The sequence below is a fragment of the Oncorhynchus keta genome, chromosome 21 (assembly GCF_023373465.1).
Source record: "Oncorhynchus keta strain PuntledgeMale-10-30-2019 chromosome 21, Oket_V2, whole genome shotgun sequence".
Lineage (NCBI taxonomy): Eukaryota > Metazoa > Chordata > Actinopteri > Salmoniformes > Salmonidae > Oncorhynchus > Oncorhynchus keta.
In genome coordinates, this window is record NC_068441.1 from 42,784,189 (window position 1) to 42,805,699 (window position 21,511).

The 21,511-nt window shown below is 43.7% G+C and overlaps 1 protein-coding gene and 1 long non-coding RNA gene across 12 annotated transcripts in view; one reads left to right on the forward strand and one right to left on the reverse strand.

Moving 5' to 3' along the window:
• The window catches only part of LOC118399712 (LHFPL tetraspan subfamily member 3 protein-like), a 47,328-nt gene extending 31,224 nt beyond the window's left edge, over positions 1-16,104 (forward strand). The window contains exons 2-5 of the mRNA XM_052473959.1: positions 781-1,020; positions 8,429-8,445; positions 10,091-10,126; positions 15,970-16,104. Coding sequence (XP_052329919.1) covers positions 781-1,020; positions 8,429-8,445; positions 10,091-10,126; positions 15,970-16,023 — 347 coding nt within the window. The 3' untranslated portion in view covers positions 16,024-16,104. The remainder of the gene's footprint in view (positions 1-780; positions 1,021-8,428; positions 8,446-10,090; positions 10,127-15,969) is intronic.
• A 379-nt stretch (positions 16,105-16,483) lies between these two features.
• On the reverse strand, positions 16,484-20,059 carry LOC127910377 (uncharacterized). Of its 11 annotated transcripts, XR_008074589.1 has the most exons (5): positions 17,786-20,059; positions 17,602-17,693; positions 17,399-17,467; positions 17,100-17,191; positions 16,484-16,593 (listed from the first exon to the last, which is right to left on the reverse strand). It is a non-coding gene; the product is annotated as an uncharacterized LOC127910377 (long non-coding RNA). The 11 variants fall into 11 exon arrangements; XR_008074582.1 differs by lacking the exon at positions 17,602-17,693 and having other exon boundaries at positions 17,100-17,536; positions 17,786-18,985; positions 19,102-20,059; XR_008074584.1 differs by lacking the exon at positions 17,602-17,693 and having other exon boundaries at positions 17,399-17,536.
• Positions 20,060-21,511: the final 1,452 nt, after the last annotated feature.

The following is a 21,511-nucleotide window of genomic DNA, read 5'->3' on the forward strand; positions in this document are numbered from 1 at the left end:
GAGGGTTGGCCAGTCCTCTTCTGGCTGTGCTGGGTGGAGATTATAACAGAATATGGCTAATAATCACAGTAGTTGTCGAGGGTGCAACAAGTCAGCTCCTCAGGAGTAAATATCAGTTGGCTTTTCATAGCCGATCATTGAGTGTATCTCTACCGCTCCTGCTGTCTCTAGAGAGTTGAAAACAGCAGGTCTGGGACAGGCAGCACGTCCGGTGAACAGGTCAGTGTTCCATAGCCGCAGGCAGAACAGTTGAAAGTGGAGCAGCAGAACGGCCAGGTGGACTGGGGACAGCAAGGAGTCATCATGCAAGGTAGTCCTGAGGCATGGTCCTAGGGCTCAGGTCCTCTGAGAGAGAGAAAGAAAGAGAGAAAGAGAATTTGAGAGAGCCTACTTAAATTCACACAGGACACTGGATAAGACAGGAGAAGTACTCCAGATATAACGGACTGACCCTAGCCCCCCGACACATAAACTACTGCAGCATTAACCAGGTAGGCCAGTTGAGAACAAGTTCTCATTCACAACTGCGACCTGGCCAAGATAAAGCAAAGCAGTGCGACAAAAACAGCACAGAGTTACACATGGGATAAACAATCGTATGGTTGTGTGCTCGATTTTATACACTTGTCAGCAATGGGTGTGTCTGAAACAGCCAAATCCACTAATTTGAAGATATGTCCACATACTTTTGTATGTATAGCGTACTTCACCCTGTCTCAAGTACGCTAAAACATACAGCAGCAGTGTGGTCGTTAAACTAGAACTCCTTTCTCCCCATAGCTGTGTGTTTGCTCCTGGGCTGTATGATCTTCCCGGATGGCTGGGATGCGGAGGTGGTACGCGACATGTGTGGCGAGGAGACAGGGAAGTACACGCTGGGAAACTGCTCGGTGCGCTGGGCCTACATGCTGGCCGTCGTTGGCATCATGGACGCCCTCATCCTCTCCTTCCTGGCCTTCGTTTTGGGCAACCGGCAGAATGACTTCCAGCTGGAGGAGCAGCTCAAAGCAGAACAGAAAGGTGAGGCGCTAATGATTCTAAGCTAACCGCTAGACTAATGCTAATATAGGCTAATAGCTAGGCTAATGCTAATCTACGCTAACAGCTAGCCAAATGCTAGTCTAGGCTAACAAATGGGATAATGCTAATCCAGGCTAACAACTAGGTTAATGCTAATCTAGACTAACAGCTTTTCTTTTAAAAAGTCCTATTTTTTACCACATTTTGGCAGCAGGATTGTAAAATTAAGGTATTGACCAGATGGGCTAGGTTATTAAAAACATGCACGCATAACTGTAAATTGCTTTGGATAAGAACGTCTGCTAAATGGCATATACTGTATTGTAACGACTCTGGGTTTATAAGCGCGGAAATCGACTCTGCCGCACGAGCATGCTTCTGCGGCACAGTCGATAGCGCGCTGGACCTCGGGCCAGAAGGTCGAGGGTTCGAGATCTGCTCCCTGCTGTTTCATTACAGTGTATTATTTTTTATTATTTCGATATATTGACACACCAGTGGCTAATGCTAATTGTTTTCATATATCAAGCAATGTACGGGGTTTACAAAGTGCTATGTAGTTATGTTTTAATTACATTTCAAAACCAGCCCTGTTCTTTTTTATTATTGCATTGAAAATCAAGTTTCAATGTTTTGAGTAAAACTTTTGGCACAAACAAGCCACCATGTAGCTAGCTCAGCTCAAAGGCTAGCTATCTAGAACTATTTCAAAATGAAAACGACTAACTACAGCTATAGCTACCACAATGACATGAGAGCTCATGCCTGTTACATGAGGAAAGCCAATGCATCACTGCAGGGGGAACCCTATCCCAGGTCAGGACTGTTTTTCTGCTTGTTGGACTTGAAAATCGTGATGTTGATCGTGGTGGAGGTTTAAAGTCTTTGTGTACCAGGGGGACAGACACATGTTCATACATATTTTATATTGCATTTCAGTTTCTGTGAAATGCATTGTGATGTCTGGTGCATTACATAATTCAGGTTTTTAATAATCTACTCACTGTTCCCTTTACAAAACCTTTGTCTATGAAATATTTCTGTGTTCTAGAGTTGAATAACGAGGCAACGTTGCTCTATCTACATTTGGTGCATCAGTATATTTTTTACGATTTACCAAAAATATTGGTGGCATCGTGATGAGGGATGTTGCAGCATGATCAGAGGCAGGAGAAGACAGTGTCGCAACACCTCTATCGACTGTGCCGCAACACCAGCGCTATTGACTGTGCCGCAACACCTCCCCCCATAGCCCTCTAATATGTTTCCATGGTTACGTGTCATAATCCAGCAGGAGGCTTCTCTCTCTCTCTCTCTCTCTCTCTCTCTCTCTCTCTCTCTCTCTCTCTCTCTCTCTCTCTCTCTCTCTCTCTCCTCCCTCTCTCTCTCATATTCCTCTCTCTCTCTCTCTCTCTCTCTCTCTCTCTCTCTCTCTCTCTCTCTCTCTCTCTCTCTCATATTCCTCCCTCCCTCTCTCATATTCCTCCCTCCCTCTCTCTATTCTCTCTCTCTCTCTCTCTCTCTCTCTCTCTCTCTCTCTCTCTCTCTCTCTCTCTCTCTCTCTCATATTCCTCTCTCTCTCATATTTCCCTCCTCTCTCTCTCTCTCTCTCTCTCTCTCTCTCTCTCTCTCTCTCTCTCTCATATTCCTCCCTCTCTCTCTCTCATATTCCTCCCTCTCTCTCTCTCTCTCTCTCTCATATTCCTCCGATCTTTCTCTCTCCCCATCATCCATCCACAGGATGCTAATTTTGTTTCATCTGGTTCAAGGAGGGGGTAAAGGATGTGGAAGGGTGCGTCTGGGCTAGCACAAGATGAGGTAGGGGCGTTGCAGTGTGGTTGTGGAGGTTGGTGTTGAGGCATCTGTAGTTGCCTGAGTAGCGGTGTTGCGTCAACAACAACCTAGTGGCAGCGTGCCAGAACTCGTCTGGCTTTGTTTGTTTTGTCTTAATCTACCCAGGCGTTTACCCACCCCACCCTCCGTCGTTTAAAAAAAAATCTCCTTCCAGAAACGGTTCACATTCATAAATGTTCTCTTCCCTCAACCGAAGCAATTAAAGCTGTCATATTTATTTCCCCCTTAGTAGCATTTGCTCAGATGTAGAATAGTGGTATTCTCCACGTTCAACAACATTTCCCCCGTTTCCCATGAGGCTGAGCTTTATGGAATTGTCTAGTGTGAGGATTGAAAATATGCTTGGCCTATCATGAGGGTGTCTGTGTATGTTAAAAGCAACATTTTGTAACATATGATGTGACTAGCGGAAAGGCTGTGGCTGGCCTTGAGGTGTAGGCAGCTATCATGAGTTGTGGGAGACACGTACAACATTTAGGCAGTTAAACAGACTGTCTTTTGTTAGAACTGAAACTTAGCAGTAACAAGAACCAGATGTGAGATAACGGTATTTAGGGTAGGAGCGCATAGATATTCTGCCCAGCAACAACTACACCTGCCAATGGGAGCGCCCTGGGGCTGGGACCAGTTTGGGCGCCAACAATCAACATAGGTTGAGTAAGTTTAAACCACACTTGATCTCTACTCTGACAGGCCAGCTCGGAAGCAGGAACTACTACTGTCAGAGTATTTAAAGAAGATATCTTTAGGGTGATGGCCAGTTCTCTGATACCAGATTCGATCTGCGCAACCCTTTACACTAGCCGGAGACAGGGAGCCATTAGCATCATGGCTAACTAGTGCCGACACATGTTCACTGCTAGTGTTCATTTGCAGGGTTAATTAAACCAACCCACAAGACCAGAGGCAGAGAAATGTTGGAATACCTTCACATAAATTGATCAGATAAAATAGATTCATTCACAGCATCATGGCTCGTTTCTTTGCGACATGAACTCATGGTATTTTCTCGGTCTTGTAAATATGACACCCTGGAATGCAATTTGAAAACAAATATACATGAAAAAGTAGCCTAAATTATATTTTTGTTTGAATTAGATACAATGGCGCATCAACGAGCAGATGTGGACATGTTTGTGTGTCCGATGGATTGTGTGTCAGATGGATTGCGAGGGATATTTTCCAGCCACAATATTCTGAGCATTTCCCTCCCATTTCCCACACCAGACCTCCTAGAGGTTCTCACCGCAGGACGCCAGAATTTGGAACAGTATTCCAACGGAGCTGCAAAACCTATTTGAGCCAGCCAAGAGGAATAGTCTCACTCAACAACCCTTGGGGATAAACAATTGGTTTAACCAGCGATAGCAGTGAAATACAGTGCATTCACTTTAAAAAAAAAATATTGTGTTACAGCTTTAATTTAAAATGGATTACAATGAGATTTTTTTGTTCACTGGCCTACACACAATAGCCCATAATGTCAAAGTGGAATTATATTTTTGAAATGTTTACAAATTAATACAAAATTAAAAGCTCAAATGTCTTCAGTAAATAAGTATTCAACCCCTTGGTTATGACAAGCCTAAATAAGTTCAGGAGTAAAAATGTGCTTTACAAGTCACATAGTAAGTTGCATGGACTCATTCTGTATGCACTAATAGTGCTTAACATTATTTTTTAATGACTACCTCATCTCTGTACCCCACACATACAATTATCTGTAAGGTCCCTCAGTTGAGCAGAGAATTTCAAACACAGATGAAATTCCAATACCAGGGAAGTTTTCCAATACCTCACAAAGAAGGACACCTGTAGGTAGATGGGTAAAAATAAAGAAAGCAGACATTGAATATCAACTTTGAGCATGGTGAAGTTATTCATTACACTTTGGATGGTGTATCAATACACCCAGCCACTACAAAGATATCGGTGTCCTCGGTTACCAGAGAGGAAGGAACCCACTCAGGGATTTCACCATGAGGCCAATGGTGAGTTTAATGGCTGTGATAGGAGAAAACTGAGGATGGATCAACTGCATTGTTGTTACTCCACATTAACCCGAATTGATAGAGGTAAAATAAGAAAGCCTGTACAGAATAACAAATATTCCAAAACATGCAACTGTTTGCAACAAGGCACTAAAACATGGGGTTCTTAAATTTTTTTCAGCCTGGGACCCAAATGAGAATTGCTGTGTTTTCCTGGGACCCAAGCTTAGGAAAATATGCAACTATACATAAATATCGGTACATTTCATTGCCCTTGTGCCTAAAGAAAATACAATATAGACAAAAGCAAATGAATTTAAATATCCATATAAATATCTATTCATGTTTATTTTCCCCCATTGGTGGAAAGACTACTGCATTTATTTCTTTTTTACGTTTGCGTTTTACTAAGAAAAGGCTGTATGCCTTTTATTTAAGTAACATGTGTTCAGGAAGTGTAAATGTGTCTAATAAGCTATAAGTTTGTTAATGAATATTTATATTTTGTGTTTTTAAGTTATCATTTCAGTTTTACTTGGTGCTATCACTGTTACACACAATGTCTAGGTTGGAACTGTTGCTGTTAAAAAAGCAAAAAATAATGATCATTCTGAACTGGAATAAACAGATTGATTACATCACACAGATGAATAACAGAACACACACACAGGCTTTTTGATCGTGCAGCCCTAAGTAACAGTACAGATGAAAAATGATCAGGCCTACTGTACATCTTACTGTATAAATTATTGTTGAAAGAAAGTCTAGGTTGGAACTGTTGCTGTTAAAATACAATACATATTTATTTGTTATTCTGAACTGGAATAAACTGATTGATCACATCACACAGATATAGATCAGGAAACACACAAACAGTCCTTTTCTGGTCTATATCTGTGTGATGTGATCAATCAGTTTATTCCAGTTCAGAATAAAAAAATATGTATTGTATTTTAACAACAACATGTCTATTCTGGGCTCTGTTTTTGACAATACAACACTGTCGTCATGCTCAGCCTTGAAACTGTTTATGTTCTTGTTTTCTAAGTATGTCAGAGTTGAGAACCCTGACTCGCACAGGTATGTGGTGCCAAACTGGACCAGAACATCTCCTGCTTTCTCAGTCAGGTTGTCATGAATCCTGCCGAAAATTAGTGCCTCTTCCTGTTCGGGCGGCGCTCGGCCTACTAGCTGCCACCGATCCCCTTTTCTGTTCGGGCGGCGCCGGCCTACTAGCTGCCACCGATCCCCTTTTCTGTTCGGGCGGCGCTCGGCCTACTAGCTGCCACCGATCCCCTTTTCTGTTCGGGCGGCGCTCGGCCTACTAGCTGCCACCGATCCCCTTTTCTGTTCGGGCGGCGCCGGCCTACTAGCTGCCACCGATCCCCTTTTCTGTTCGGGCGGCGCTCGGCCTACTAGCTGCCACCGATCCCCTTTTCTGTTCGGGCGGCGCTCGGCCTACTAGCTGCCACCGATCCCCTTTTCTGTTCGGGCGGCGCCGGCCTACTAGCTGCCACCGATCCCCTTTTCTGTTCGGGCGGTGCCGGCCTACTAGCTGCCACCGATCCCCTTTTCTGTTCGGGCGGCGCTAGGCCTACTAGCTGCCACCGATCCCCTTTTCTGTTCGGGCGGCGCTCGGCCTACTTGATGCCACCGATCCCCTTTTCTGTTCGGGCGGCGCTCGGCCTACTAGCTGCCACCGATCCCCTTTTCTGTTCGGGCGGCGCTCGCCACCGATCCCTACTAGCTGCCACCGATCCCCTTTTCTGTTCGGGCGGCGCCTACTAGCTGCCACCGATCCTTTTGATGCCACCGATCCCCTTTTCTGTTCGGGCGGCGCTCGGCCTACTAGCTGCCACCGATCCCTTTTTCTGTTCGGGGGGCGGCGCTAGGCCTACTAGCTGCCACCGATCCCCTTTTCTGTTCGGGCGGCGCTCGCCTACTAGCTGCCACCGATCCCCTTTTCTGTTCGGGCGGCGCTCGGCCTACTAGCTGCCACCGATCCCCTTTTCTGTTCGGGCGGCGCTCGGCCTACTAGCTGCCACCGATCCCCTTTTCTGTTCGGGCGGCGCTAGGCCTACTAGCTGCCACCGATCCCCTTTTCTGTTCGGGCGGCGCTCGGCCTACTAGCTGCCACCGATCCCCTTTTCTGTTCGGGCGGCGCTCGGCCTACTAGCTGCCACCGATCCCCTTTTCTGCTGCCACCGGGCGGCGCTCGGCCTACTAGCTGCCACCGATCCCCTTTTCTGTTCGGGCGGCGCCGGCCTACTAGCTGCCACCGATCCCCTTTTCTGTTCGGGCGGCGCCGGCCTACTAGCTGCCACCGATCCCCTTTTCTGTTCGGGCGGCGCCGGCCTACTAGCTGCCACCGATCCCCTTTTCTGTTCGGGCGGCGCCGGCCTACTAGCTGCCACCGATCCCCTTTTCTGTTCGGGCGGCGCCGGCCTACTAGCTGCCACCGATCCCCTTTTCTGTTTAATTTAGTTGTGTCTGATTTGTTGCAACTGTTTCGTGTTTTGGTTGTGGACCATTTAAACCCAGTAGGCCCGCCGGCTTTTGTGCGGGCTTGTTTTTCTGTTTATGGTGTGTGATTATTTTGTGGTATTCATTTTTCTGATCAGTTTCGTCCTGCTTGTGTGGACTGGGTCTTTACGCGCCGTTGTGTGTGTGGCGTGACTGGGTTTTTGGAAAATAAAGATCCACATCTTGTGAACTACCCTGCTCTCTGCTCCTGACTCCTCCACCCACTACTTATAGAAGCCGTGACACAGGTAGGAGACCACTTCCTGCTGTAGATGAGCAACCCAGAACTGTGTGAGTGTGTTTGCCTCAAAAAGCATCTTGCTTCAATCAGTTTGTTCCAGTTAAGTATAACTATTATTACTGTATTTTAACAGCAAATGGTTGTCTAGCAATGATCAACAACCAATTTGACAGAGCTTGAAGAATAAAAAATAAAAAAAATAGGCAAATGCTGCATAATCCAGGTGTGTTTCAGCTCTAAGAGACGTACCCAGAAGGACTCACAGCTGTAATCGCTGCCAAAGGTGCTTCTACAAAGTGTTGACTCAGGAGTGTGAATGCTTATGTAAATTAGATATTTTGTATTTCATTTTCAATAAATTAGCAAAAATATCTAAAAACATGTTTTCACTTTGTTATTATGGGGTATTGTGTGTAGATGGGTGAGAAAAACCCCATTTAATCCCTTTTGAATTCAGGTTGTAACACAACAAAATGTGGAATATATATGATCAGTGGTCTGCAACAGTCTTCCTCCCTTCAGCCTCGCTCATCTCCTTTTCTAGCAGTGTTCTACTATTGTCTATTTAATCAGTTTCTCTGTATGTTTGTTGTAAAAAGTGGTTTTCTTGATAAGGGTTAAAGGTTATGGTTTTCTGTATGTATGACCATATTATGAAATTCACCCCAAAAAAGACCAAATTAGAAAACAATGATTGGATAGAATATACATGTGCAGTCAAAATCACCCCCCCTATCACATCAATATCAATCCTACTGAAGAAGGTTGACTCAAAACAATTCTCCTTCTGTCTTCACAGATTTCGCAGTGTCCAGGGTAAGTCAAACCGCTGTTGTGACTGTTTATGCTCTGTGGTGTGTTGTGATTGTAAGGTATCTGTGATGTGTGGTCGTGTATATGGTGTGTACAGTGACCTCTGCTGACCAGGTGGATTAGCGAGTAGAGTAGATCCTGGGGCAGGATGCACTCCCACAGGAATGAGGTATAATCACAGTCACAATATTTGTGTCCTGTTGCCACAAGAAAAGGGCACCCAGTGAAGAACAAACACCATTATAAATACAACCCATATTTATGTTAATTTATTTTCCCCTTTGTACTTTAACTATTTGCACATGGTAACAACACTGTATATAAACATGACATTTGAAATATGTCTATTCCTTTGGAACTTTTGTGAGTGTAATGTTAATTGTTATTATCTATTTCACTTGCTTTGGCAATGTAAACATATGCACCGGGGCCCATGAAAAATGTGTTAAAAGCACTAGTAGTGATGCTCAAGGGGAGAAACGTGTCCACCACTTTGAATTTCACAGAAAAGGAACTTTTAATGTGCTGGGAAAAAATTCCCTGCTTATGTCGTTTTGTCTCACAATGAGAAGGAATTGTGTTTGAATATGTGAATACTTAATGTTAGGGTATTTTAAGAACTGTTTTCAGCTTGATCTGGAAAAAAGGCTCTTTCTTGGTTAAGGATGAAAAGGAGGGAAGGTTATCGTTGTTCAAGGAGAGACAGTAACATCAGAGTAAGGTTTTCTATTAGACGAGTGCAAAAAGGAACTCCTTGCCCACAGTAGATTTTCTACCTTGAAAACGTTGACTTCAGTCGATTAAAAATGCTTCAGTCGATAAAAACGGACGAAATGAAAGCTTAAGGCCTTTTTATTTGCACGTAGAATGAGACAACTGTCCTCGTCAGGTGGTGAAAGTAATGAAAGTAATGATAGAATCAGCCTACGATATGGAGAGAGACAGAGACAGATCTAATATACTGTAGTAAGCTGACGACACTGCTCCACAAAGAGATTTTGGATCATTTTTGTAATGCATTTTAGTCAGCAGTACAGTATCCATATTAGGAAGTCGTAATAGGGTGTTTTGTCTGAGATCTGACAACTTCCTAATTTGGATGCTATACAGCACTCCAAAAGGTGGTTTTCCAAACTCGGTCCTCGGTACCCCAAGGTGTGCACGTTTAGTTATTTTACCCTAACACTACACAGCGGATTCAAATAATAATCTAATCATCCAGATTTGATCATTTCAATCAGCCTTGTATTGTTTGGGCAAAAACCAAAAGGTGCATCCTTGGGGTCCGGAGGACCGAGTTTGCAAAAAGCTGGGTTAATGTGTGGACTCATCCATGTCATTTTGACTCAAGGCCGCAGTAAGAACTTGAACTATCATAGAGGCTATAGATAGGCTCGTTTTGTCCCATAAATCATCCAATAAAATCAAACTACTAAATTGGACTAGGCACTGGTTGGCTATGTTTCTCCCTTTTTATTAGATTTTGCACCTCTTCTCCATAATAGTGGACTACAAATATGTACAGTATGTTTGTGTAGTGCTATAGATGCTAGTCAGGTGACAGAAGTTATCAGGTGTGGTAGACAATAGCTGTACCTATTGTTGTCTTGATGATGCACAGGGCTAATACTACCTTCCTCCCCTCCAGCATCTCCACCTTGGCTCCACCCTCAAGATGGACAGAGTAAGACCAATCAGCGTCCCCCATTTAATCAATATGATGGGGAATATGACCACTCAATCAACCAATGTGCATGTAACGAACCCTAACATGCACCAGGAACCTGTTTGTTGCTGTTTCAGATATTTTGATCTGCTCATTTCTGTAATGAGTAGTACTGGTGTTTTGCTTCCTCCCTCCCTCGACCTCTCCTCATATGGTGCCTGCTCGTGATGCTTACATATTAAAAGCCAACTCCTCAATTAGCACGTCGAAAAATGCAGACAGAAAATTGACATCTAGATACCAACCTGTTCATATCCTCTTCCTAATATGGACAGGGGGGGTTGGGGGGGGTTGGTTCCAGTTGGTGCCTCAGCACTCCGCCATTTGTTTCCAACGTGGGGGAGGAATGTGATGACTTAATTCGGTCTGCACCACAGCCGTCCTGGCCTAGCCAAATGTGACACCTGTTCGGGCGGAGGAGGTGGAGCTGGGCTTCTGAACAGATTAATAACACTATGCCCTTTTTCTCCTCCCTCCCCTCCACCTATTAACTCTCAGCCCCGCCCCTGTTGGACTCACTTTTGGCTAAATCTGATTTTCATTAAAATAGCGTAGAGGAAGAGTCATCAGGGCAAAGTGCTACAGCTGTTATTATCCACCGCCAGGCACACTAAGTCACAAACAGGAAGTTAATGTAGTCTCAGGTCCAAGTGGACTAACGATGTGGAGTTAGGGCAGGGTGTGACACGCAATGTGGGTTTAATTCATTGACTCATTACTTTGCTCATTAAGCAACCTGGCTGTTTTGTATGGAATGTTAATGGCTGTTGGTTTGAAAACGTCAGCTTGGTTTCTTTGTGTGTTTTCTGCAAAGTGTTGAGGACAAAGCAAGTCAAGCACATGCATATTCTTTTATGTAAACACTATTTTTATAACCAGGCAAAAAGACAATTGCATGTAAACAACGTGACCAGATGCACGTTCTGAGGCACATCAGCTTTTGTTATGTGCTATAGCGCAGTGACTGTGGTTATTACTGTCGTAGTGCTGAATCCTACTCAATATACCGGTATAAATATCAAACATAACAAAAGTTATATACAAGATGGTCCCATACTAAAACATAATGAAATGTTGTTCCTAGCTATTTGGTCTGAAATGTCAGAGAAAATGTACTCAGCTGTGACCTTTAAATGACATTACATTTGTATGTTTCTTTGTTTTTAAGTTTCTTTCATATTCCCCACCTCAGTTACTAACAGTGACTCATGTTTCATGCGTATCCCTTCAAATCCACCAAGACATATCATATCCCCTGTATATTTTTATTTGAATTTTACCATTATTTAACTAGGCTTGTCAGTTAAGAACAAATTCTTATTTACAATGACGACCTAGGAACAGTGGGTTAACTGCCTTGTTCAGGGATAGAACGACAGAGTTTTACCTTGTCAGCTCTGGGAGTCGATCTAATAACCTTTCAGTTAATGGCTCAACTCTCTAACCACTCTCTAACCACTAGGCTGGATGAGATTAAATATTTGACTTCATTATAAATAATAATAATGGTCACTACAGTAATTTTGTTTTCTATTAAATAGAAAAAAATAGGGCATCAATTATAATCAATCCAGAATGTCAACATTTGTGTCGCTACCCTTATTTCATACCAGATCCACTCCTGCTACTTCCTTATTCCTCTCTCCCTCTCTACCCTTATTTCATACCAGATCCACTCCTGCTACTTCCTTATTCCTCTCTCCCTCTCTACCCTTATTTCATACCAGATCCACTCCTGCTACTTCCGTATTCCTCTCCCTCTCTCTACCCTTATTTCATACCAGATCCATTCCTGTTACTTCCTTATTCTTCTCTCTCCCTCTCTACCCTTATTTCATACCAGATCCACTCCTGCTACTTCCGTATTCCTCTCTCTCTCTCTACCCTTATTTCATACCAGATCCATTCCTGTTACTTCCTTATTCCTCTCTCTCCCTCTCTACCCTTATTTCATACCAGATCCACTCCTGCTACTTCCGTATTGCTCTCTCTCTCTCTACCCTTATTTCATACCAGATCCATTCCTGTTACTTCCTTATTCCTCTCTCTCTCTCTACCCTTATTTCATACCAGATCCATTCCTGTTACTTCCTTATTCCTCTCTCTCTCTCTACCCTTATTTCATACCAGATCCACTCCTGCTACTTCCGTATTCCTCTCTCTCTCTCTACCCTTATTTCATACCAGATCCATTCCTGTTACTTCCTTATTCCTCTCTCTCTCTACCCTTATTTCATACCAGATCCACTCCTGCTACTTCCGTATTCCTCTCTCTCTCTACCCTTATTTCATACCAGATCCATTCCTGTTACTTCCTTATTCCTCTCTCTCTCTACCCTTATTTCATACCAGATCCATTCCTGTTACTTCCTTATTCCTCTCTCCCTCTCTACCCTTATTTCATACCAGATCCATTCCTGCTACTTCCTTATTCCTCTCTCTCTCTCTACCCTTATTTCATACCAGATCCATTCCTGTTACTTCCTTATTCCTCTCTCTCTCTCTACCCTTATTTCATACCAGATCCATTCCTGTTACTTCCTTATTCCTCTCTCTCTCTCTACCCTTATTTCATACCAGATCCATTCCTGTTACTTCCGTATTCCTCTCTCTCTCTCTACCCTTATTTCATACCAGATCCATTCCTGTTACTTCCTTATTCCTCTCTCTCTCTCTACCCTTATTTCATACCAGATCCACTCCTGCTACTTCCGTATTCCTCTCTCTCTCTACCCTTATTTCATACCAGATCCATTCCTGTTACTTCCTTATTCTCTCTCTCTCTACCCTTATTTCATACCAGATCCATTCCTGCTACTTCCGTATTCCTCTCTCTCTCTCTGCTACTTCCGTATTCCTCTCTCTCTCTACCCTTATTTCATACCAGATCCATTCCTGTTACTTCCTTATTCCTCTCTCTCTCTACCCTTATTTCATACCAGATCCATTCCTGTTACTTCCTTATTCCTCTCTCCCTCTCTACCCTTATTTCATACCAGATCCATTCCTGTTACTTCCTTATTCCTCTCTCTCTCTCTACCCTTATTTCATACCAGATCCATTCCTGTTACTTCCTTATTCCTCTCTCTCTCTCTCTACCCTTATTTCATACCAGATCCATTCCTGTTACTTCCTTATTCCTCTCTCTCTCTCTCTACCCTTATTTCATACCAGATCCATTCCTGTTACTTCCTTATTCCTCTCTCTCTCTCTACCCTTATTTCATACCAGATCCATTCCTGTTACTTCCTTATTCCTCTCTCTCTCTCTACCCTTATTTCATACCAGATCCATTCCTGTTACTTCCTTATTCCTCTCTCTCTTTCTACCATTATTTCATACCAGATCCATTCCTGTTACTTCCTTATTCCTCTCTCTCTCTCTCTAACCTTATTTCATACCAGATCCATTCCTGTTACTTCCGGATTCTTCTCTCTCTCTACCCTTATTTCATACCAGATCCATTCCTGTTACTTCCTTATTCCTCTCTCTCTCTCTACCCTTATTTCATACCAGATCCATTCCTGTTACTTCCTTATTCCTCTCTCTCTCTCTCTACCCTTATTTCATACCAGATCCATTCCTGTTACTTCCTTATTCCTCTCTCTCTCTCTCTACCCTTATTTCATACCAGATCCATTCCTGTTACTTCCTTATTCCTCTCTCTCTCTCTACCCTTATTTCATACCAGATCCATTCCTGTTACTTCCTTATTCCTCTCTCTCTCTCTCTACCCTTATTTCATACCAGATCCATTCCTGTTACTTCCTTATTCTCTCTCTCTCTCTCTACCCTTATTTCATACCAGATCCATTCCTGTTACTTCCTTATTCCTCTCTCTCTCTCTACCCTTATTTCATACCAGATCCATTCCTGTTACTTCCTTATTCCTCTCTCTCTCTACCCTTATTTCATACCAGATTCATTCCTGTTACTTCCGTATTCCTCTCTCTCTCTCTACCCTTATTTCATACCAGATCCATTCCTGTTACTTCCTTATTCTTCTCTCTCTCTACCCTTATTTCATACCAGATCCATTCCTGTTACTTCCGTATTCCTCTCTCTCTCTCTACCCTTATTTCATACCAGATCCATTCCTGTTACTTCCTTATTCCTCTCTCTCTCTACCCTTATTTCATACCAGATCCATTCCTGTTACTTCCGTATTCCTCTCTCTCTCTCTACCCTTATTTCATACCAGATCCATTCCTGTTACTTCCGTATTCCTCTCTCTCTCTCTACCCTTATTTCATACCAGATCCATTCCTGTTACTTCCTTATTCCTCTCTGTCTCTACCCTTATTTCATACCAGATCCATTCCTGTTACTTCCTTATTCCTCTCTCTCTCTACCCTTACTTCATACCAGATCCATTCCTGTTACTTCCGTATTCCTCTCTCTCTCTCTACCCTTATTTCATACCAGATCCATTCCTGTTACTTCCGTATTCCTCTCTCTCTCTACCCTTATTTCATACCAGATCCATTCCTGTTACTTCCTTATTCCTCTCTCTCTCTACCCTTATTTCATACCAGATCCATTCCTGTTACTTCCGTATTCCTCTCTCTCTCTACCCTTATTTCATACCAGATCCATTCCTGTTACTTCCTTATTCCTCTCTCTCTCTCTACCCTTATTTCATACCAGATCCATTCCTGTTACTTCCTTATTCCTCTCTCTCTCTCTCTATCCTTATTTCATACCAGATCCATTCCTGTTACTTCCTTATTCCTATCTCTCTCTCTACCCTTATTTCATACCAGATCCATTCCTGTTACTTCCTTATTCCTCTCTCTCTCTCTCTACCCTTATTTCATACCAGATCCACTCCTGTTACTTCCTTATTCCTCTCTCTCTCTCTACCCTTATTTCATACCAGATCCATTCCTGTTACTTCCTTATTCCTCTCTCTCTCTCTACCCTTATTTCATACCAGATCCATTCCTGTTACTTCCTTATTCCTCTCTCTCTCTCTACCCTTATTTCATACCAGATCCATTCCTGTTACTTCCTTATTCCTCTCTCTCTCTCTACCCTTATTTCATACCAGATCCATTCCTGTTACTTCCGTATTCCTCTCTCTCTCTCTACCCTTATTTCATACCAGATCGATTCCTGTTACTTCCTTATTCCTCTCTCTCTCTCTACCCTTATTTCATACCAGATCCATTCCTGTTACTTCCTTATTCCTCTCTCTCTCTCTCTACCCTTATTTCATACCAGATCCATTCCTGTTACTTCCATATTCCTCTCTCTCTCTCTACCCTTATTTCATACCAGATCCATTTCTGTTACTTCCGTATTCCTCTCTCTCTCTCTACCCGTATTTCATACCAGATCCATTCCTGTTACTTCCGTAATCCTCTCTCTCTCTCTACTCTTATTTCATACCAGATCCATTCCTGTTACTTCCGTATTCCTCTCTCTCTCTTTACCCTTATTTCATACCAGATCCATTCCTGTTACTTCCGTATTCCTCTCTCTCTCTCTACCCTTATTTCATACCAGATCCATTCCTGTTACTTCCGTATTCCTCTCTCTCTCTCTACCCTTATTTCATACCAGATCCATTCCTGTTACTTCCGTATTCCTCTCTCTCTCTCTACCCTTATTTCATACCAGATCCATTCCTGTTACTTCCGTATTCCTCTCTCTCTCTCTACCCTTATTTCATACCAGATCCATTCCTGTTACTTCCGTATTCCTCTCTCTCTCTCTACCCTTATTTCATACCAGATCCATTCCTGTTACTTCTGTATTCCTCTCTCTCTCTCTACCTTTCGCTTTTCTTTTTTCCCCAGATTGAAATACGGGAGACCAAGGATCCACAATATGGTGTCCAAATGTTCCACTGAGCATCCCCCCCAACCTTCCCCTCCTCTGCTCGTCCACCTCAGCTCTTCAGGTCCAACCATCGGTCTTGAAGTGGAGGCTCCATCCAGCTGTTTGTAAAAATAGAAATTAAATTGAAGAGAAAATATGTCTGTTTGAAGAGAACTACGATAAAAAGGAATAATATTACCAGCTTTATAAAACTCTGGGAAGATAATAAATGATATACAGTATTAATTAATTATCACATAATATTACTGTAACAAAGGTAATTAAGTTATTGATGATGATAATGCTTGCGGCAGGCGTATTATATGAAAATCTACATATTTTTATCCAGAAAGATTTTCATCTTCCCCTCTTTGTATATGAAGTCTGGTTCCAAGAAATACACAAGAAAATTTGTTTCTATGGAAACAGGGTAAAAAGACTCACATAATTGTTTTGGGCCCATTTCTCTTACCGTCATGTTCCAATGGTTCTGTTTGTTCGTCCCACCAAAAGACAAAGCCCTGTATGCTGCATCTAACTCAGGCTTGCAAAAACGGCTTACAGTAGTACTCTTATGGTCTGGAGGCAACAAGCTCCATTCCCTAGACACAACAAGCTCCATTCCCTAGACACAACAAGCTCCATGACCTAGACACAACAAGCTCCGTGACCTAGACACAACAAGCTCCGTGACCTAAACACAACAAGCTCCATTCCCTAGACACAACAAGCTCCATTCCCTAGACACAACAAGCTCCATGACCTAGACACAACAAGCTCCGTGACCTAGACACAACAAGCTCCGTGACCTAAACACAACAAGCTCCATTCCCTAGACACAACAAGCTCCATGACCTAGACACAACAAGCTCCGTGACCTAGACACAACAAGCTCCATGACCTAGACACAACAAGCTCCATACCTTAGAAACAACAAGCTCCATTCCCTAGACACAACAAGCTCCATTCCCTAGACACAACAAGCTCCATGACCTAGACACAACAAGCTCCATTCCCTAGACACAACAAGCTCCATGACCTAGACACAACAAGCTCCATGACCTAGACACAACAAGCTCCATGACCTAGACACAACAAGCTCCATGACCTAGACACAACAAGCTCCATTCCCTAGACACAACAAGCTCCATGACCTAGACACAACAAGCTCCATGACCTAGACACAACAAGCTCCATTCCCTAGACACAACAAGCTCCATTCCCTAGACACAACAAGCTCCATGACCTAGACACAACAAGCTCCATACCTTAGAAACAACAAGCTCCGTTCCCTAGACACAACAAGCTCCATTCCCTAGACACAACAAGCTCCATGACCTAGACACAACAAGCTCCATTCCCTAGACACAACAAGCTCCATTCCCTAGACACAACAAGCTCCATGACCTAGACACAACAAGCTCCATTCCCTAGACACAACAAGCTCCATTCCCTAGACACAACAAGCTCCATGACCTAGACACAACAAGCTCCATGACCTAGACACAACAAGCTCCATGACCTAGACACAACAAGCTCCATTCCCTAGACACAACAAGCATTTCCATTAGCAGACGCCTTATCCAGAGACACAAAACAAGCTCCATGACCTAGACACAACAAGCTCCGTGACCTAGACACAACAAGCTCCATTCCCTAGACACAACAAGCTCCATTCCCTAGACACAACAAGCTCCATGACCTAGACACAACAAGCTCCATACCTTAGAAACAACAAGCTCCGTTCCCTAGACACAACAAGCTCCATTCCCTAGACACAACAAGCTCCATGACCTAGACACAACAAGCTCCATTCCCTAGACACAACAAGCTCCATTCCCTAGACACAACAAGCTCCATGACCTAGACACAACAAGCTCCATGACCTAGACACAACAAGCTCCATGACCTAGACACAACAAGCTCCATACCTTAGAAACAACAAGCTCCATTCCCTAGAAACAACAAGCTCCATGACCTAGACACAACAAGCTCCATGCCTTAGAAACAACAAGCTCCATTCCCTAGACACAACAAGCTCCATCATCTAGACACAACAAGCTCCATGCCTTAGAAACAACAAGCTCCATGCCCTAGACACAACAAGCTCCATGCCTTAGAAACAACAAGCTCCATGACCTAGACACAACAAGCTCCATGCCTTAGAAACAACAAGCTCCATGACCTTAGACACAACAAGCTCCATGCCCTAGACACAACAAGCTCCATTCCCTAGACACAACAAGCTCCATGACCTAGACACAACAAGCTCCATGCCTTAGAAACAACAAGCTCCATGCCCTAGACACAACAAGCTCCATGCCTTAGAAACAACAAGCTCCATGACCTTAGACACAACAAGCTCCATGCCTTAGAAACAACAGGCTCCATGACCTAGACACAACAAGCTCCATACCTTAGAAACAACAAGCTCCATTCCCTAGAAACAACAAGCTCCATGACCTAGACACAACAAGCTCCATGCCTTAGAAACAACAAGCTCCATTCCCTAGACACAACAAGCTCCATGACCTAGACACAACAAGCTCCATGCCTTAGAAACAACAAGCTCCATTCCCTAGACACAACAAGCTCCATGACCTAGAACAAAACAAGCTCCATGCCTTAGAAACAACAAGCTCCATGCCCTAGACACAACAAGCTCCATGCCTTAGAAACAACAGGCTCCATGACCTAGACACAACAAGCTCCATACCTTAGAAACAACAAGCTCCATTCCCTAGAAACAACAAGCTCCATGACCTAGACACAACAAGCTCCATGACCTAGACACAACAAGCTCCATGCCTTAGAAACAACAAGCTCCATGCCCTAGACACAACAAGCTCCATGCCTTAGAAACAACAAGCTCCATGACCTTAGACACAACAAGCTCCATGCCTTAGAAACAACAGGCTCCATGACCTAGACACAACAAGCTCCATACCTTAGAAACAACAAGCTCCATTCCCTAGAAACAACAAGCTCCATGACCTAGACACAACAAGCTCCATGCCTTAGAAACAACAAGCTCCATGCCTTAGAAACAACAAGCTCCATGACCTTAGACACAACAAGCTCCATGCCCTAGACACAACAAGCTCCATGACCTAGACACAACAAGCTCCATGCCTTAGAAACAACAAGCTCCATTCCCTAGACACAACAAGCTCCATGACCTAGACACAACAAGCTCCATGCCTTAGAAACAACAAGCTCCATGCCCTAGACACAACAAGCTCCATGCCTTAGAAACAACAAGCTCCATGACCTTAGACACAACAAGCTCCATGCCTTAGAAACAACAAGCTCCATTCCCTAGACACAACAAGCTCCATGCCTTAGAAACAACAAGCTCCATTCCCTAGACACAACAAGCTCCATTCCCTAGACACAAGAAGCTCCATGCCCTAGACACAACAGACTCCATGCCCTAGACACAACAAGCTCCATGGCATAGACACAACAAGCTCCATGACCTAGACACAACAAGCTCCATGACCTAGACACAACAAGCTCCATTCCCTAGACACAACAAGCTCCATGCCTTAGAAACAACAAGCTCCATACCTTAGACACAACAAGCTCCATGACCTAGAAACAACAAGCTCTATGATCTAGACACAACAAGCTCCATTCCCTAGACACAACAAGCTCCATTCCCTAGACACAACAAGCTCCATGCCTTGGAAACAACAAGCTCCATACCGTAGACACAACAAGCTCCATGACCTAGAAACAACAAGCTCCATACCTTAGACACAACAAGCTCCATGCCCTAGACACAACAAGCTCCATGACCTAGACACAACAAGCTCCATGCCCTAGACACAACAAGCTCCATGCCCTAGAAACAACAGGCTCCATTCCCTAGAAACAACAAGCTCCATGCCCTAGAAACAACAAGCTCCATTCCCTAGAAACAACAAGCTCCATTCCCTAGAAAAAACAAGCTCCATTCCCTAGACACAACAAGCTCCATGCCTTAGAAACAACAAGCTCCATACCTTAGAAACAACAAGCTCCATGCCCTAGACACAACAAGCTCCATGCCTTAGAAACAACAAGCTCCATGACCTAGACACAACAAGCTCCATGCCTTAGAAACAACAAGCTCCATGCCTTAGAAACAACAAGCTCCATGACCTTAGACACAACAAGCTCCATGCCCTAGACACAACAAGCTCCATGACCTTAGACACAACAAGCTCCATGCCTTAGAAACATCAAGCTCCATTCCCTAGACACAACAAGCTCCATGCCTTAGAAACAACAAGCTCCATTCCCTAGACACAACAAGCTCCATTCCCTAGACACAAGAAGCTCCATGCCCTAGACACAACAGGCTCCATGCCCTAGACACAACAAGCTCCATGGCATAGACACAACAAGCTCCATGACCTAGACACAACAAGCTCCATGACCTAGACACAACAAGCTCCATTCCCTAGACACAACAAGCTCCATGCCTTAGAAACAACAAGCTCCATACCTTAGACACAACAAGCTCCATGACCTAGAAACAACAAGCTCTATGATCTAGACACAACAAGCTCCATTCCCTAGACACAACAAGCTCCATTCCCTAGACACAACAAGCTCCATGCCTTAGAAACAACAAGCTCCATACCTTAGACACAACAAGCTCCATGACCTAGAAACAACAAGCTCCATACCTTAGACACAACAAGCTCCATGCCCTAGACACAAAAACTCCATGACCTAGACACAACAAGCTCCATGCCCTAGACACAACAAGCTCCATGCCCTAGAAACAACAGGCTCCATTCCCTAGAAACAACAAGCTCCATGCCCTAGAAACAACAAGCTCCATTCCCTAGAAACAACAAGCTCCATTCCCTAGAAAAAAACAAGCTCCATTCCCTAGACACAACAAGCTCCATGCCTTAGAAACAACAAGCTCCATACCTTAGACACAACAAGCTCCATGACCTAGAAACAACAAGCACAATGACCTAGACACAACAAGCTCCATTCCCTAGAAACAACAAGCTCCATGACCTAGAAACAACAAGCTCCATTCCCTAGAAACAACAAGCTCCATTCCCTAGAAACAACAAGCTCCATGCCCTAGAAACAACAAGCTCCATGCCCTAGAAACAACAAGCTCCATTCCCTAGAAACAACAAGCTCCATTCCCTAGACACAACAAGCTCCATGCCTTAGAAACAACAAGTTCCATGCCTTAGACACAACAAGCTCCATTCCCTAGACACAACAAGCTCCATGCCTTAGAAACAACAAGCTCCATTCCCTAGACACAACAAGCTCCATGCCTTAGAAACAACAAGCTCCATTCCCTAGTCACAACAAGCTCCATGGCCTAGACACAACAAGCTCCATGCCTTAGAAACAACAAGCTCCATGCCTTAGAAACAACAAGCTCCATACCTTAGACACAACAAGCTCCATGCCCTAGACACAATAAGCTCCATGACCTAGACACAACAAGCCCCATAGCAGTGTGGCCGCCACTGAAAAAATAGGAAAAATAAGACT